Source organism: Elaeis guineensis, chromosome 15 (assembly GCF_000442705.2).
Source record: "Elaeis guineensis isolate ETL-2024a chromosome 15, EG11, whole genome shotgun sequence".
Classification (NCBI taxonomy): domain Eukaryota; kingdom Viridiplantae; phylum Streptophyta; class Magnoliopsida; order Arecales; family Arecaceae; genus Elaeis; species Elaeis guineensis.
Genome location: NC_026007.2, coordinates 72,425,313 through 72,440,129, shown reverse-complemented (window position 1 = coordinate 72,440,129; position 14,817 = coordinate 72,425,313). Strand labels below are relative to the sequence as shown.

At 36.2% G+C, this 14,817-nt stretch overlaps 2 protein-coding genes across 3 annotated transcripts; one reads left to right on the top strand and one right to left on the bottom strand.

Annotated features, from left to right (window-relative positions):
- Window positions 1-3,239: 3,239 nt before the first annotated feature.
- LOC105036829 (pentatricopeptide repeat-containing protein At1g50270-like) lies at window positions 3,240-6,246 on the bottom strand. Of its 2 annotated transcripts, XM_073249598.1 has the most exons (3): window positions 5,102-6,246; window positions 3,712-4,585; window positions 3,240-3,539 (listed from the first exon to the last, which is right to left on the bottom strand). In XM_073249598.1, exons 1-2 carry the CDS (start codon window positions 5,644-5,646, stop codon window positions 3,727-3,729), a joined length of 1,404 nt encoding a protein of 467 aa, XP_073105699.1. In that variant the 5' UTR covers window positions 5,647-6,246; the 3' UTR covers window positions 3,240-3,539; window positions 3,712-3,726. The 2 variants fall into 2 exon arrangements, with proteins under 2 accessions (XP_073105699.1, XP_073105698.1); XM_073249597.1 differs by having other exon boundaries at window positions 3,240-4,585.
- On the top strand, window positions 5,929-8,694 carry LOC140854000 (uncharacterized). The gene is made up of 6 exons (XM_073249126.1): window positions 5,929-6,201; window positions 6,540-6,661; window positions 6,947-7,022; window positions 7,110-7,172; window positions 7,309-7,437; window positions 8,545-8,694. Exons 1-6 carry the CDS (start codon window positions 5,929-5,931, stop codon window positions 8,692-8,694), a joined length of 813 nt encoding a protein of 270 aa, XP_073105227.1.
- The last annotated feature ends 6,123 nt before the right edge of the window (window positions 8,695-14,817 follow it).

Here is a 14,817-nt window from a genome sequence, read left to right as displayed (position 1 = left end):
GTGATGAAAATTACTCTTTGATTTTTTTTTTTTTTTTTGACCAACCATGCAATCAGAATTAGTAGATATGACCAATCCCATGAGATTAGAACCATCCCTAATTTTGCTAATCATATATATATATTTGTCAAGATTTTTATTATATGGATCATATTATTCTTTTGATGTAAAGATATTGATCTTTTTGATGTCGGGATTTTGATTCCATATATATATATATATATATATATATATATATATATATAGTTAATGAGTTTAAACCTTTTGGCCGTAAATTTCTTCTTTAATATTTTTTGTCTATAAATTTTTTTCTTAATGTGGTATCAGAGCATTTTGGTTTTTCCAGTCTCATGCAAATTGATCGTAGTAGATCTCATGATGCTCCTACTCCCACTACTCCAGATTTACACCCAAGCAATATGCCAAGCTACTTGTTTTGATTTCTTCAATTACTTCAACACCAAAAGCCAAAAATATAGGTATGCTAGCTTATTTCTCTATCCTTTCTAAATTGAGCGTGATTGATAGTGAAACCACTGATCACATGGTGTCTGATTTCTCTCTTCTAACCTCTTCTATCATCCTGGATTCTTTCAAAAAGATGACCCTCTCTAATGAAAAAGAAGCCGACATTATCCACATAGGAACAACAAACCTCAATATTTCTTTATATATAAATAATATCCTTTACATTCTATCTTTTCAACATAATCTTCTCTCAGTCGATAAGCTCATAAAATCTCTAAATTGTGCCGTTATTTTCTATCATGAAAAATATATTTTGCGGGACCTTTCAACAAAGATGAAAAATTGTTTAGATAAAGAGCAAGGAGGCTTTTATATTTTTCAATCGAATTTTAGTTCCAATGCTGTTCGTTCGGTCTCCCCTCAATCCTTCGATGTTTGGCATTATCTTTTAGGATACCCATCTTCATCTCGGCTACTTAATTTTAGATTTATTTATCTAAAATTGTTCTTGATGTTTGCTTTTCAAATAAATATTAGGGTCGGGTTTGTCCTCTAGCTAAATAGATAAAGTTATCTTTTTCTTTAAGTTCAATTTTATCTGGTACTCTATTTGAATTAATTTACATTGACATTTGGGGAGCCTATTATATTAAATCTCATTTTGATACATCTTATTTCTCAACTTTAGTTGATGATTTTTTCCATACTATATGGGTTTATCTAATGCAACATAAATTTCAATCTAGACACTATATCTAAACTTTCATATCTCGTTAAAACTCAACACAACACCCACATTAAAAGAATAAGGACCAACAATGGTCTTGAATTTTTTTATCATGAACTTTAATATTTTCTGCACCTTGAAGATATTATTCATGAACATAGTTGTGTTGGGACACCCCAACAAAATAGGATCGTTGAATGCATGCACGTTTACTTGAAGTTGCTCGTGCCTCGCGATTTCAAGCCCAACTTCTTCTTGAATTTTGGGGTGAATGTATTTTTATAGCAACTTAATTAATTGCATTCTCTCTCTAGTTTTGTACAATTGTTCTCCATATGAAGTTTTATTTGATACTCGATCTAGTTATGCTTATCTTAGGATCTTTGATTGCTTATATTATGATATTCTGCATGTCGAAAGTCAATATTTTTTGAGCCATATTATGATGCAGGATGTCATAATATACCACAGGATGTCATAATTTTTTGAGCTATATTATGACATCCTGCATGCAGAAAATCATAATTTGATGTAGGATGTCATAATATACCACAAGATGTCATAATTTTTTTCAAAAAATAAAAATATTTTCATCATTTCAAATTTTCAAATGAAAAGCAAAATTACAGGCATTAGATGCGTGTTAGAAAGTGATGGCTCCGTGGACCTATCACATAAAGCGGTATATTCTATATCGTATTTTCTACACCGCTCGTGGAGCATAAAGAATTTCCCGCATGATAAAAGGGAAAGAACTTCTGCATGGGAGTCCCGTTCCCTTTGCATGTAGCAAGAGATGAGGACCTAGAAAGCCACACGACCACCTGCAGCAGTAATATCACAGAAAGCTCACGGAGAAACTACTAAGCATGGACTCTTGATTTCCTAGGTTCGGATCAATTTCTATATATCTATAAATTTAATTTATAGATATTTTCCAAGGAATCTCTCTTCTACATTACTTTCTTTCTATAAGAAAATAAAGATGGCAATGTACCAAAAAAAAATTAAAAAAAGGGTGACCTCATAACCATCCAAGACTACTGAAAAGAATGTCTAATTTAGACCACTGCACCCTATCCCCTGCTATACCCCTCTTAAATGCTCATCAGATGTTAGAACAGCTTTTAAAAATTTCCGTCCTTTCACAATTTAGGTATCTGAGCAATTTTCTCAAAAAAATTGCAGCAGTTTTCCATATCGGTTTCATGAAAAACTTCAAATTGGCAAAGCTACATGCACATTGGGTGCAAATGACAGGTGATGAGATCTCCTAACATAAGCCTATATTTGAACCTGATCATCCATTTCAATCAGAGCATAAGGAGAATATATTTCTTTTTCCATTCCGCAGAAACATCAACTAAAATGGCTTGTCGTTCTATTTGAATATCACCTGATCGGATAATTGTGAATGTCATGAGCCTTCAAAAGAAAAAAAAAAAAAAGAAGACCAAAGTAGCAATTGAGACACAATCCACGTTTCAACAATGCGATTAAAAATTTATGGCCCGTTCCGTACTGCTTTTGTTTTCTAATTTTGTTTACAAGATGTTCAAGAACAAAATTGAAGTGGACTAAATAATTAGATTCATGAATCCCTTTAATCCTTTAAATTCTGTAAAAAAATTAGAGTTTTGGCAACAGAGATTTATCGCTTTCGGAAAAAAAAAACAAAGCAAATAAAAGCAGGAAATGGCAGAATCTCTGCACAAATAATATCTCCAGCAAAAATCTATATGCAGTATTTCACAAATCTGTGAACAACAACACCAAACAGCTTCTTACCGGCCAAGGACTTCGGAAACACCTCCAAAAGTCTGATCCTGAAGTCTCCCCCGAACAAACAGGAACATAAATAGCAGATGGGCCATGAGAGGATGAGGGAAGAAATGAGGGGGTAAAGCACACCCTGCCACTAAGGGCAATACGGAAAGCGCATCAATTTCAGCAGCTCGATCTCCGAATTTTAATGAATTTCCACAATATATATTAACTTCCTAGCACAAATATTGTTGTCGACAAATACTAGTTTATTTGTTCAGGAAAAAAATGCATCACATGCAAGTAAAAAAAAACATCAAAAATTTTGCCATCACCATGTTACTATCTTGCCATATCTTTTTTCCCCTTGACCTAACCATGCATCCCCTTAAAAACAGCCGCCTAAAGATCAATGCCAACATACAATGCAGGCTGACATAACTAGGAAAAAAAAATGATGGCCATGGCTTCCACAGCAACAAAATAATCTCATTCTCAAGCCTTCATCACCCTCTTCCTCATGCATCACATTGGCCTGAAGCTAGTATTATTCTGTCAAAGCCCCATTTATAGGCAACATCTGCATGAAAAGGACCATGTGGCATTGCATAAAAATTTCAGGAATTGTATAAAGGTTCTGTCAATCCCTTTTAGTAATTACCCACAGTAACAAACTACTAAAGAAGATTGAATCTTTTACGCCCTGCTTCTTGTTTATTATAGTTTGAACATATAACTGTGCTTGGGCTTACTTTTCAGCATCATGGTCATCCACCAATTCCCATTTCGTCCCATTCAACAATTCTTCCATGCACTTCCACCCAACTGCATCCAGCAACTTTCTTCAAACCCCTCTCTGGAATGCTGCCATGTAGCTTGGCTGCATCACTCCATTTATCAGACAATGCGGACATGTTAGCAGCAAGCACATAGTTTGCTCCAAGATCAGGCTCCTCTTGGAGCAAAAGCTTCATCAATCGATTCAGTTCACCATCCACAATGGTAATTTTACCATTTTTCCTGCATGCTCCGAAGAAAGACCTTAGTATAACACCATTTGGAGCAATAGGCATGTTTTTTATGAACTCATAAGCAGTATCCACCAAACCTGCTCGTCCAAACAAATCGACCATGCAGCCATAATGCTCGATTGTCGGTTGGATATTGTATGCATCCACCATCTTGCTAAAATAGCTCCGGCCTTCATCTACCATACCCAAGTGGCTGCAAGCACTTAAGATGATGGAGAACAAAGTGCTGTCTGGTTTCAGACCAGAAGCTTCCATTTGAGAGAATAGAGCGATTGCTTCTTTCCTATGGCCATTAACCGCAAATCCTGAAATCATGATCGTCCACGACTGCAGGTTCCTTTCCTCCATGGATTTGAAAACTTGGAAGGCTTCCTCTACATGCCCACACTTAGCATACATGTTGACAAGAGCAGTTCCTAAAGCAACGTCCAATTTGATATCATTTGTTGTTATGTATGAATGTACAGATCGACCAATGCTCGGACAAGCTAGATGGCTGGAAGCAGAAAGCAAGCTTACCAGAGTGACAGAGTTGGGTTCAACATTTGCCCGTCTCATTTGTTGAAACACCACTAAAGAATCAAGAGGACGATCACTGTGCACACAAAAGAACCTCCATGAATAAGAGTTTGATGCATATGCTGCAGTTCTGAAAATTAAATTACATGGAACCAGAACAAAGGCAAAGCTATAGAGGTCAGGAAGTATAGAGCACACAGCAGAGGATCATAAATTGCAATAAGGAATCGAAAATTGCAAATGGAAAATAAAGGAACATAAGAACAAATAGATTATTCAATGCATTTAGTGCGCACATGAAGAACCGATAAATATGCATATGAAGGTCGAGCCCTTAGATAATAATGATTTTGCTCGTTAAAATACTTCATGGCACAAAATTGCAAAAAGTGCCGATGTCTTGATCATGAACTGTAGGTTGTAAGAAAGATCAGTTGTGCTTTAGCTAAATTTCATTGACTGAATCAAGAAATCGGAGTTACTTCTAGAGTTGAGTACGTATCAGGTGTTTTCAGAGACAAAGCGACACGCACTTTAGGAAACATATCGAAAACTAAATAAAACCGGTTCGCTAAAGTGAGTTTTCACCTACCAAGCAACATATCCCTCGATCATGGAGCTCCACAAGGCAACATCTTCTCTCACCTCCATTTCATCAAACGTCTTCCGGGCACATGCAATAATTCGACAACTAGCATACATATGCAGAAGGGTGCTCCCCACATACAAATCCGATAAAAACCCCGACTTCAAAGCCAAGCCATGAAGCATCCCACCTGCTCGCAGCAAGGATGAACGCCCGCAGGCCTTGAGAACAAAGGGGTAGGTGAAGTTATCCGGTGCGACCCCGGCTTGCCGGAGGGCCGAGAAAAAATGGAGTGCTTCAACAGGGGAAGCGGAGTTGGCGTAAGCACGGATGATGGAGTTCCAGGCGAAGACGGGAGGGGGGAAGGGGAGGTGGGAGAAGAGGGAATGGGCGTGGTGGAGGGAGAGCGAGCATAGAGAGGCAACGAGTCGGGAGGCGAAGAAGGGGTGGTGGTCGAAAGCGGTTTTGAGGAGCAGAGAGTGGAGTTGAAGGAGATGGGGGAGAGTGGTCGAGCGTTGGAAGAGAGATTGAAGGTGGCGGGAGTAAACCATGGAGGAAAAGGTAAGAGAAGGTAATAAATTAAATAGACAACTATGGAAAGCTCAAAGAGAGTCGAAGAGGAGTGCAAAAAAAGGCAATAAATTCGTTAAAAGGATCTTCGTTCCTTACATGGAAAGATGAAGGAAAATAAAATCCAAATCCGTCCCGATAGAATTTTCGACTCATGCATGCTTCAATCCATCCTTTCCCTCATGCTTATATATATAGTCGTCCATAAGGATACATCTCCTCGAGCGTCGCAGATCGAAGAGAAGGGAGAAGAACGAGTTGTCATGGAGAGATTGTTCTCAGATATTGATGATCTCCGGGCATGGATGCTTTCGGAGCATGACATGGAGCAGTATGCCTCTCATCTCCTGGAAGAGCAGCTGCCTGCAGGCAACGTGGATGCGGTCAACATGGAAGTCGACCATGTTAATCCTTCATCCTCCCTTCTTCTGGCACCACCTCCTAACCACCAATCTTCTAGCATGGAGGCAAACTCCAGCACGGAGTACTCAGAGGCTAATCTAAGGTGCAAGCTGGACGAGGCCGGTGCCGCGGCGGTAAGAACTGCATACTTTTAGGACATTCGATTCTGTCTCAAAGAATAAGTTTTAATAATACGTGATCCTATGAATAGATGGGCTGAGCGACTGTAATGATCTGGTTATGTCGATATTATACTTTTTTTTAGCATGATCAACACCTGCCATAGGAAAACACATGTAGAAAATAATTCAGTATATGTCATGCACTACTCCACAAAAATAGCTTTTGTGGATATTATATGATGCTATTTGTTTATGTCATCTAAACTAGTTTCTCACCATTTTCACTTAAAATTGTGTATTCTGAATTTTTCATGATATAACACACAATTTTTTCTTTCCCTCTTATCCAGGGATTAAGGTTTCCAAATGATATACCTTCAGGTGGATCATATAGTAGGTCGTCAACTGATAAAGGAGGAGAAACGCAGACTGCAAAAAATATGGACCCTATGGAAGAAAAGCAATTAAAAAGGTAAACATTATATATATATTAAGTGATATGTTGATATTCCTATTTGATAACTCAATGAGGCATTTGTTTATCGATCATTAGTTAGAATACATTTAGAACTATTTCCTTAAGCATATCATGCTTTACCTTTATTTCTAGCATAAAATATTGTTAACATATTAATGTAATAATCAGGCTCCTAAGTCTATAATACCATATAAAAGGATAAGTATATCTTGCTAGCATATTAACATCTCAATAATTTTTATTATTTCCGGTTCCATCGGTGCATTCTCTATCAATTAGAAAGCTTGCTAACAGGGAATCAGCCCGACGTTCTAGAAAAAAAAAGCAAGATTATGTTTATGAGCTTCTAGAGGAGGTAAGAAGCCATAATATGGTACTAAACTCATTGATCTTAAACATTCTATTGCTTATTTAGAAAGAGTTATTGAATTCTACTTATTAGCTTGCAAGATCACAAGTTGAATGCCAAAAGCACAAGAAAGAGAACGAAGTTTTGAGAGCTCAGGTAACCAAAAATATAAAGTATATTTTTATTCCATAAAAGGTTTGGCTGTATTATTTTCTATTTTTGTTTGTCAAGATCTTTGATCTAGAAACGATTTATGCCCATCTAACAGTTGTTATTGAATGCTTCTTATTAGGTTAAAGAATCCCAAACTGAGCTTGCAAAAGTACAACTCAAGAACAGAGAACTAGAATTCAAGATCATAGAATTATCTCCAAATTTTGATCGATTTGTCACAGAGAATAATATGATTTTTGAAGCTCAGGTAACTATATAATGTGATTACTTTTTATTCGTTGATAATAAATGTTGTTTACATTAGACTTGTCAAATTCATATGTTGTGAGTTTATACACTTTTTTGATTAGCTTATAGTATATTTAATTAATAACTTTATAAGCTTTGTGTAAGCTGTTATTATGAACAAATATAATTTTACCTTGTAAAATAAAGACTCCCCATTCTAGGAGTATCCATAACAATTAACTTAGTATTTTATTTTTATATTTATATATGTTAATAAATCATCAAGTATTATTAAATATTATATGGACAGAAGATTGGCTTATCTCTATAGATTAATCATATTATTTTGTAAATTTTCCAAATGCTCTACTTTTAAAAGCAAGTTCCATTATTTAAAGATTTAATTAATCAAGCATCATGATATTTGGTTTTTCATTTTTGAGATTATGTTTCAAGAAGGATATGTTTTTAATACTTTTTTACCTAAGGCATAAGTATTTTTAATATGATCATTGTTTTTGCCCAAACTACAGTTTCTTAACAAAAAATTAAAACCTTCTCCATTTTTAGGGGTTTAGTTTGCAAACTTTTTTAGCTGGTAATCTTAATTCTATGTTATTGTATTATGAATTATAATAATTTTTATATGGATCGGTTTGGAAGAACTCTATAAATGGATTTAAAGAGGAATGCTTGATGAATGAGGATCTAAAAAGCTAGTCCTAAATAGTTGGCATAAAGCTATATAATAATATTTGTAGTTACGTTAAACCTATCTCTCTGCAGGAAATAAATTTGTTGCATCATTTAGCCATTCATTGTAAGATGGATTCACTTTTACATAGGCCAGTTGCATTATTTAGCCATTCATTGTAAGATGGATTCACTTTTATATAGGTCAGATATCAAAGGAATATATTTTAATTTGATGGTTCTTTCGCTATTTTTTTTTTCGCTATTCATTCTAATCTTTTATGCTTGAAAGAACAGTCACTCGGACTTTCATGAAAAGGTAACTTGCAGTCAAACAAATGATTTGTTTGGTAATTCTTAGTAATTTTATTGATTTTGATCATCTTAATTTATGACTGATCGTTTTATTATTCTTTTTTATTGGTCCTTTAAGGCAGAGGGAAACAAAGACAAAGGACTGCATGGTCAACAGTTCAATGCAACAGCAGACCAACTGGGAGCCAATTCAAAATCGGCCGGTGGCAAGCACAGCTGTGCGGAGTCTATGCAAAAAGACCGTCTTGATGGATTTTTTGATTTTTGAATCAGAATAAGAGATTATATATATACATTACTTTTCAGTTCAGCATCTAAATAGGATTTTATGTTCAAGACCTTCAGATTTATATTTGCTTCATTCCTTTGTTTATGCATGATCGATATAATGCCAATGGCAATATGCACCAGCTGTCTAAATATGCCAAAGCTTATATCATCAATGTGTTTCAAGCCATAAATGATATGCAAGATTCATATCATTTCACATATCCACGAGGGATGTGTTGCTTGGATTTGATCAAAGGAGCTTTGTTGATAATGAAATTTAAGGGTGACAAAAGTCATTATATCATAAAGTTAGAATTCTCTATCTGATTTTGAGAAACTACTCACCAAAATTGTTCTTAGACTTCCAATAACTTGTTGCCACACTATTCAAGTTACTCTGATTTATATGTTAATTTCCAATATCCATCTGATTAAATTAATAGTTTTCATTTTCAAATCTGTGTCAATTCAGAGGATAATATTTGGTTTCTGAAAATGAGAGCTATATAAAAAATGACCTCTGCAGCATGAAGTTTCTGAAGATAAGAGTAGGATTCGAATGCTACAACTAGGTATATATATGCACATCTTTATATACAATCAAACAAAAATAGCCAGCTGAGTCGATTTTCCCACTTCAACGACTTCCTACCATGTTAGAAAATCATGCTATATAGATTTCCATGATTTCATGGGGCATGCTCCTATACAGATTCTCCTGCTCCGATCTGTAAGGATTCAAACTTTTAGAACAACACCTCCCCAGCCTCCTCTTTTGGGTCTTGCTTGTCATATTGGAAGTTTAATTTTGAACATTTATTATCAATCGAATCACAACAACATATAGCGCTATGTATCTGACGGCATGTTGAAGGTACATCCTGGAGCAATTGGAAATATCTAATATGGCAACAAACTCACAAGCATATTCACTTTTTGACTTTCCCATTGTCACGAGGGAAGAACTTTAAAAATTTTCATCCCTTTGATTGACCTTGGCACTCCTATGAATATCAATCAATTAATATTTGCTCAGCCGGTCGGCAGTCGCACTCCCATCCAATTAGAGATCAATGGTTCAAACCTAGAGTTTCATCTCCTCTTCTCTTCTTTTGGTATGAAATGTTTTCTGTTTAGAGGTGAAAGCAACCACAAGATGAAGTGCATCGGAATAGCCTACAAAGCCATAAAAATCAACAAACTGATTATTAAGCTCAGCAAGGGGAAGTAACTGATTGTCCCTATCATTACTTTTTTTTATTTTTTTTTTATTTTGATGGTATGGGAGGGGATACCACCCAGATTTTATTTAAGCTTTACTGTTTTGGTTTGTCTATAGCCTAGTGAAATACTGCATGTAGATTGATGTTGGAGACATCATTTGTACAAAACTTCTTTTGTTCCTTGTTATTTTCGCTCTTTTTAAAAGTAATAAATCTTTGCTCCTAAATCTTTACCGATGAGATGTGCTGCTGAGAAGGGGCCATATCAAATCCAAGTCGACCATTATCAAAACTACAGATGGCCTTTTCTGAACTTTCCCTTGAAAGGTTTGGCACTACACAGTTCTCGATCTGCTGCAAACACTTTAGTTGTCCTGGTGAAAGTTTTGCATCCATTTGTCTTATGATTGCTATCTGCAGCTTCATCCAGATATCCGTAAAAATAATTTCCATCACATATGGATATATCTCTGCCATCAGATCGTTGGCTAGCATGTTCTGAATCTTAAGTTGATGATGATTCTGCATGTTGAGCACTTGAGGAATTGTTGCTGCAGTCTCCCTCGCTAAGAAGACATGTTGAGCAGTTACCTGAACTAGATGAGTTTGTTATAGGATCACAAGTACTACTCATTGGAAATGTAGACATGAGACATGAGCTAACTTCCTGCTTTGCGCCATTCTTTGAGTAGCAATTTGACTTTCATACTGAAACAAATCCATTGTGGCCACTTACCGCTACACTCATGAAGTTGATAACTACTCAAAACATTCAGCTTTTCCTGAACTTGTAGCATACTTAGAGAAGCAGAGATGTAGTGAATTAAGTACCCTACCCTACATGATTGAGGGCATCCGTTCTCATCTTTATCAAATGTAGCTCCTACAATGGATCAACCTTAGAAGTGGTCCCCAAAGTACAGCCAGGATCAGAACTACTTCGAGAGCACTTTTTACATGCATTAAGTGGTAGCCAAACTTGTCTGTATGGAAAACATTCTTGCCAAGTTAGGGCCGTCGGGAATCCTAGGATTCCTCTATAAAAAGGAACCCCCTCCTCCCCATAGTCCTCCATCATAATTGTCGGAAATCAGAGCCATAGACATTATCGGAACCAATGTATAGCCGCGACCTCACGTTCTCTCTCTCTCTCCCCCTTCTTCCCATGACTTTGGGCATCGTCGTCGGCCATTGGTTTTGCCGGTAGACTACCAAAAAGGAAGCCCTGTTTGATCTCCTATTTGGCTGAAACTTTCTTCCTTTTTCCGATCTACACCACCCCTGTTCTCCGTCTATTAGCCTTCGGTTGAGCTCCTGGACCTTCCTATATTTCCCGACGATGGTGCCATGACTCAGTAACCTGCCAATGTTCAACCCAAGAAAAGGGCCAGATCCCCTGCTTTTTGGGCCCTTTCCTATGTTTTTCTGCCCGTCGATCATCGTTGCCGGCCATCCAGGTCACCAGCTAGGCCCTTTGACATGATCCCCGGTGATCTCAATCTTAGTTTCCTCTTCCAAGAGAGATGAAGACTCTCTCTCTTTCTTATTCTCTCTCTTCATCCTCTTTCTAAGAAGACCTGTGGATCATAGTTTCCAATCCTATCTTTTTGTCAGATCCGAGTTGATCTCGACAAGAAGGCCCTAAACTACTCTGGTGCATGGGCGGTCTATCAGATTCGTTCTTATGGTCAACGGTCTCCTCGTCTTACTATTTAATTTCTTTGAATTCGTCGAATAAGAATTGGTTACGCTCTTTATGTTTTAAATAGGATTAACCAATTTGTCCAGTGAAGCCTCAAGATATAAGGAAGACAGGGTAAATAGATCTTATATTTTTTTATTTATTTTTAAATTATCATATTTTTTATACGTATGGATTGTTATTGATAAAATCATATATTTTTTTAAATAATAATTAGCATATGTGATGTAAAAATTCAAGCTTTGTTACGAAAAATGATTTTATAAATAATTTTTATGAAAATAGTATGTTTATGAAACATAAATCTTAGCATATCTTTCTGTATTTTTTCATTTATTTATATGTATATTTTTAAGAAAATAATATAAAAGTTTCAAAGACTCTCAGATAGTTATACATGACCCATAGAATTGAGTAAGATCGACATCAAAAGCTAGCATCTATACGAAATATAGCTCTACTGATGGTATAAAGTTGGTATACATAATAAGAACTTTATTGATTAAGAAATATGATCCTATTGCAGATATAAAGTGATCGTAATATGAATATCTACGAGCAATATTTCGAACCATGATATCAATAAATAGCAAAAATGACTATGATTTTTTTTTTGCAATTATGTTTATAAAATATTCATGATTATGTATATAGTTTGATGAATTACTTTATGATATCATACTATAAAAAGCTCTATTTATGATATCTATTATTTTCTTTAAAAGATGTATTGTTCATTTGAAAAATATATGCTCCATTTAGTAAGGATGTGTAAGTTTTACTTATTAAGCTACGTAGTTTTTTTTTTTTATTTAAATGAATAAGGTTAGAAATGAAACATGATGTAGACTTGAAGTTCATGTTAGTGAGCTTGGAGATTTTATAGAAAAAATTTTAGTTTTTAAATTGATTAAGAATTTATAGTTGACAACTTTCTAAATTTTAAAGTTGTGGGTTTTGGTACTTTATTTGTATTTAGATACTTTAAACCAATATTTACTTGTTTACTTAATGAATGATGGAAATGAATATTTTTATTATATTTATTTGTAATGGTTTTTGGCTGAATATAAATGATTTGGTTCATGTTATCGTTAGTTATATATTTCGATAGCACGACCGTATTATATCTCGAATTTTGGGCATGACATGACTCATAGGACAAACTTTGCTTACGGGGCATTTGTCCCTTAGAATGAGATAAGTGGTTGCTATTTTATTACGAACCAATGGATGTTGACTGGGATAAGAGGTTGGTAGTATTAACCAAAGGATGTTTGCAAGTAGGGAAGCATGGAACACTTGTTATTTGAGTATGTAAAGTGATGTCATTTTCATCCAACCAAAGATGATCCATTGGTAACAGGTTAACAGGATAATTATCTAATCAGCTGGCTTTCTCATTGATATGCTCATATAAGAGAATTCGTGAAGTTGGCAAATGTGGTCCCAAAATGTTTGTCATCTTTGTATTGAGAACCTAGTTAAACCTCTATAAAACTTGTCTAACCTACTTAAGGAGAACCCTTCAACGATCTCAACTTTTGTCACTTACATTCTGACCCAAAATATGCAAACCTCCATAGGATTTTTCTTCTGTTGAAACTTGAACAATTGATATATTATTAGTCTTTTAGAAACTTCTTGATAGAGATGCACATAGCACTAAGGATGATAGAATCGATACCCATGACTAAATTCTGATCTCCTATTGCCTATATTTAACATCCTCATCTTAATTACTTGGCAATCTGTTAGTATCTCGGTCTATTCATTCAGCACATAAAAAATCTCTACTTAATTTGCATGAAAAATGATTCTCATTTAAGCAAGATATGGATAAGTACGTATTACATAAAAAACTTGAAGTTATCTTGCCATTTTAACTTCGGTCAAGGTATCAAGCTTGAATGTGCTATCCCGGAGCTTGAATGTTTAAGGTGTTTTCAGAGGGACAGCTTTAATTGTAGATATTTCTTTTTTGAAGAAAAATTTTTGAATTTTTCTCAAGCCAGATTTGCAAACAAAGAACCCAGATGAGATGCTCCTAGATCCTCCTGAACAATAGTTAGATCTTTTTTTCTTCTCCAATTAGTCCATAGATCTAGTAAGTTCGATGGTCATTCATGAAACTTTGGGTACAACTTTAGTGTGAACCAAATACTTCCGATGAAGAGGCATTTTGTAAATAAATGGGATGTAGCTTCGGAAGTTGCTCGACATAAAGGACATTTAGAGTGCATTCGGTTAGCCATTAAAAATATATTTTTTTTATTTTTTAATTTTTAAAAAAGTAAAAATCAAAAAATAATATTTACTAAAATTTTGAAAAATAAAAAATAAAAATTAAAATAATCAAAATAATTACTTTATATGTGAAGCAAAAAATTTTTATTTTTTAAAACTTGCTTTTACTTCTTCCCGACTTATCCGACTCGAGCATCCCATCCCATCCCATGGTTTCAGTCGAGTACATAATTGTCCAGCTACGGTTAAGCTCTCAGCTGGTTCCGTCGAGCATCCCATCCTATGGTCTTATGCCTCGCCTGCACCCTCGACCCACTCCCCCAGCCGAGGCTTGTCCTCACCCCCTGCAACACCCTCCGCCTCCTCAACCAGTCCAAAATCTCAAACCAACTCAAACAGCTCCACACTCGAATCTTCCGTGCCGACCTCTCTCATGACGCCGCTGTCCTTGCCATGCTCCTCTGCCTCTACTCCTCCCACCGCCACCTCGACCTCACCTCCCGACTCTTCTCTACCTTCCCCAACCCTCCCACCATCACTTGGAACCTCATGATCTGCACCCACACCGCCAGCGACGCCCCCATGATGCCCTACTCCTCTACAACCACATGATTGCCAGTGGCGTCCGTCCTGATAAATTCACCTTCCCCTTTGCCGTCAAGGAGTGCTCGAGCCTCTCTGAAGTTCGGAAGGGCAAGGAGGTCCACACCTTCATCATCAAGGTGGGTTTTTTCCTTGACCTGTTCATCCAAAATGCCCTGATCCATTTCTACCTCACTTGCGGTGATTCGGTGTCTGGGAGGAAGGTATTCGATGGAATGCATGCAAAGAGCATCATGTCGTGGACGCTTTTATCTCGGGCCTCATGGTGTGTGGGGACATGGAGGCCATGAGGGCCGTCTTTGATGCAGCATCAGTCCGAAATGGGGTGACCTGGACGGCCATGATC